This window comes from Octodon degus, unplaced genomic scaffold, assembly GCF_000260255.1.
Source record: "Octodon degus isolate 3935 unplaced genomic scaffold, OctDeg1.0 scaffold00070, whole genome shotgun sequence".
NCBI classification, from domain to species: Eukaryota; Metazoa; Chordata; class Mammalia; order Rodentia; family Octodontidae; genus Octodon; species Octodon degus.
In genome coordinates this window covers 8,702,779-8,706,984 of record NW_004524646.1, presented here as the reverse complement: position 1 = coordinate 8,706,984, position 4,206 = coordinate 8,702,779, and the positions used below count along the sequence as shown (strand labels likewise).

The following is a 4,206-nucleotide window of genomic DNA, read 5'->3' as shown; positions in this document are numbered from 1 at the left end:
TGGTTTCACATCATGGCTTAGGAAAATACTGGCATTTTGGTTTTTGTGAAGTAAGTCCTACCTTGTGCATATACACAAAAAGATAAAAAAAGGGGGGGAGAGGGGCAGCACACAAAAAGGTTTTTCATTTCTTCCAAAGACAACAGATAGAAGGCAAAAGAATATGGAGCTTCAGTAAGCTCAAAGAAATATACTTGCTGGCTGATCGCTGATTTGTATGCACTACAAAACAATTCTATAAATAAAACCAATATATCATTTCTTAATCATGACCTCATCAAAACCAAGTATCTCCTAATTATTCTTTCGGTGTCAAATGTACACTCGAGAGTTGACATTTCATTTTTCCAGCTACCACTACCTTACATGGACTGAACTAGATGTACTCTCATTTTTTCTCTGCAGTAAATTCAGTATACTACTGCACAATGGTATCCAATTTGAAGACTAAAGGTAAAGGAAATTCTTTGGGAAAAAAAAATGAAAATCCATCAGGCTGAAAATCTAAAATTAGTTCTACTTTCTAATAAAAAATACATAAAAGTGCATCATCAGAATAAGGAATTCTTATGCCAGTTTGTATTGCAAATTTTCCAAACAATGCATCAAACATAAACCAAATCCAGATGTCAATTGTGGATAGAAATATAGCTTGAGGTTTTCTTTTTAAAGGCAGTAAATTTTTCTTTTAATAGTTAATGCAACTGTTGCTAACACAATAATAACAGTACTCCTGGCTTCACATACTAACCTGGACTTCCGATCAAGTGCTGATTAGCCCAGTGAGGGAGGTCACCAAAAAAAACCTAATCCATTTTCAGTCTTGTACCCTCCATTCTCCTTTTTTAGCATTTGAAGACAACAGGTTGAGTTGGCAGATATTGTTTATGGACCCCTGAGGTTGTTTTTACCGATTCAATCTCAGTTTTATTGAATTCTTGATAACAGGAATAGGATTTGCAGGGAGAGCAGGGATATCAGAAAGGTCTGTACTGGATGTTTTCTGAGAAAGAAAGCAAAGAACACACATATCACCACTCAAAGCCCTATTTCTTAACATTCAGATGTAATTTCCACTTCTTTATTTCTTATGACATCCTAAAAAAATAATGGAACCTTATTGTAAAGGGAACTTACAAGCTTAAAAAAAAATGCTCTGATATGCCAAAATGGAATGTAAACAAACATAAGTATTATCATCGCATTATTTGTTCCATATATGAAGAAATTTTCTAATAGTACAAATATTTACCAATACTTCAACAGACAGAAAAGTTTAAATGTAGCTTTGAAAAGCATGCTCGCTTAAGAACTCACATATTTATGGCATTCTAGATTTGTGAAGACTATGATTTTTCTCACTCTATACACTTTTGTTCAGAAAAAAAGAACAATCTACAGTGTCATTATCAAGTTAATGTTAAACTGCACTTACTTGTAACAGCTATAATATTAATCAGTACTGCAGCACCCCCATGTGGGAGAATACATAAAGTTCACCTTATACAAAAGAGCAGTTACTATTTTCTGACACTGTATATTATAAAATTGAATGTATGTAACTGAGCAAAAATTTAATTACCCTAAATTTTAGTCATTTTCCTTACTACATTAAGCAGACATTACACAGATTAAATCACAAGCCTTCTTTAGCATTCAAAAATGGGGACAAATTATGAAATGTTTGATTATGGAAAATTACAAGCATAGGCAAAAGTAGAGAGCACATACAGGGAAATCACCATGCCTGCATTATACAGCTTCGACTGTCAGATTAAAACACTTGTTCTCCCAACTTCAATCATTAGATGCTTCAACTTTCACCTCAAAACAAGTCTTTGTTAGCCATTACTACCTAACCAGGAACAGTCCTAAAGCCACTTTTTAAATTAACATAACCAGGCTTTGTCATTAGGCATTTTTTTCTCTCACTAGCTTTACAAGAGAGAAAAAAAAATCCTATTCATAAAAGTACCCAAAAAGCCTATACCCAATGGATTTTAAGGGCCAGCCAGTTAGCTCAGTGGACTGAGGCACCTGCTTAGGCAGACTCAGGGACCAGAGTTCGATCCCCAGTGTGCAATGCCAGCCCCACCCCAGGGAAACAGCAGTTGAGACTGGGCACGATGGTGCATACCTGTAACCCTTCCCGCCACTTGGGAGGCATAAAAACAGGAGGATCACTATGCGTCTGATCTGTGTAGTGAGACCCTGTATTAAATACGTTTTTTTTTTCTTTTAAAGAGCTTACCCAATGGGTTTTAATCACTGTAGAGGTAATCTAAGACAGATCTATGAGAATAGTTTCTCAGAAAGTAATGTGGCAATCAAAAGACATGTAAACACAATCAAAATACAGTTTAAATTTGTCCATGTACCAGCATTAAGCACATTTCCTCCTTCCTATTACATTTCAGTTATACCCCCCAAATGTTCTATTAGGTGTTTACAGAATTAAAAAAAATACTTCACAAACTAAACATATATTTCATATATAGTACTGTAAGTTAATGCCCAGCAAAAAGCACATTTTAACGTGATCACATTAAAACAACTGAAGCACAAAGCTGCAAAATACCATTAAGGTATCAGTACAGCAATACCACTAGGTAGCTGTTACCTCAGTTAATTTGTAGAGGTTATCCAGCATGATACTTACAGAAAATATTTACTTTGTGTTAGTTTTACTTGGGTTTAAATTAATCTGAAAAGATTCCAGAAGAAAAAAATCATTACAAAACCCAAATGAAGGTTTGTAAATTAATGAGAAAAAAATGACAGATGTGTACTGAACTGTCACAGGTAGAATTATTAGCACAACAGAAAAAAGTTGCAAAAAACTATGGACTATGCACTAAACAACTATGTGAAATTAGTGCTGAAAACAGAATCAGAATAAAAAGACTTTATTAGCCTTGTTTAAAAAAATTCACTAATAATGGTTTTTAAATTTTACTCTGACATTTAAATGTCTACGTTAAGCATGAGTATGATTAGTAAGGACTTAAAGGATTTGTAGCATATAAAGTGATGACTTACAGCATCTTCTTTTGATTTGCTTTATGAGAAAGGGTTTCTCCCTGGCTAGTCTCAAACTGAAGGTCTCAAGTGATCCTACCACTGCAGCCTCCCACACAGCTAGGTCTACTGGCATGCATCACTATGCCCCACTATTTAAATAATAGCACCGGAGAGTGAGTGAGTGAGTGAGTGAGTGTGTGTGTGTGTAGGGGTGGGGAGAACAGTCCCATCAAATCTATGGCCCTTGCTTTAAACTACAATATATGTATTTATAAGCTAGGTATAGTGGCTCATGCCTGTAATCCCAGCTCTCAGGAGGCATAGGCAAGAGGATGCCAGCCAGTCTGAACTATAGTGAGACCCTATCTCCAAAAAATACAGACAGACATTTTCAGGCTTCCAAATACTTATATTCACAAATTTAATAGACTAATATAAATGTTCATTCTAATTCAATATACCATGCTAATTTTAAGAACACAGACAAAATTCTTGTTTTTTGTACTTAGTTACCTGAGAGGCCAACAAAGAAGTCGCTGTCTGAGTAGGTTCTGATTGAGCTGTACTTGTTTCTGTATCAAGTTGCTCCTGTGAGACAGATGGGGAGAGGGGAAGAGAGACTTAAAAAAAGAATAAAAGAACATAACTGGGTTTGGTAGCTAATAAGGAAGACAAACTGGAAGATAGGAGGGATCAAGAGAGAGATGTGACTACATTACAAAATCATTTATTAAGCCTTGCTGGCTATTTCAACATCTGAGATATTTGTCTCCTTAACTATTATAAGGCATGGTCAGTCTCCTAATTTTTTCTGACTAGCTCCCACTTTGGCATTTTAAGTAAATAATAATTCAAGACATGCACAGGTACCTTGGGAAATAAGTCCAGACAATAATTAACAAATATAAACCCAAAGAAACCTCTTCACTCTGTGTGTGTGTGTGTGTGTGTGTGTGTGTGTGTGTGTTGGGGTAGGGGCAGTGGCTCACTCAATATTAAGCAAAACTACTTAGAAGCACAAAAAAATTGCCACACATTTAATTAAAAATAAAAAACATATCCTTCAGTGATTTTTCCCTCCTTATGGTCTCTCCTCTGACTAATAAGCAGTACATACTCTAAGAAGAAATCAGAGAACACAAACCAGAATACTTCACTGCTCTTAACTTCTTGAAGCATTGTACT

The 4,206-nt window shown here is 35.4% G+C and overlaps 1 protein-coding gene across 1 annotated transcript in view; it reads right to left on the bottom strand.

Moving 5' to 3' along the window:
- Positions 1–751: 751 nt before the first annotated feature.
- Papola (poly(A) polymerase alpha) overlaps positions 752–4,206 on the bottom strand; it is a 68,600-nt gene continuing 65,145 nt past the window's right edge. The window contains exons 21-22 of the mRNA XM_023719636.1: positions 3,535–3,609; positions 752–1,003 (exon numbers count right to left, since the gene is read on the bottom strand). Of these exons, the coding sequence (XP_023575404.1) occupies positions 908–1,003; positions 3,535–3,609 (171 nt within the window). The 3' untranslated portion in view covers positions 752–907. The remainder of the gene's footprint in view (positions 1,004–3,534; positions 3,610–4,206) is intronic.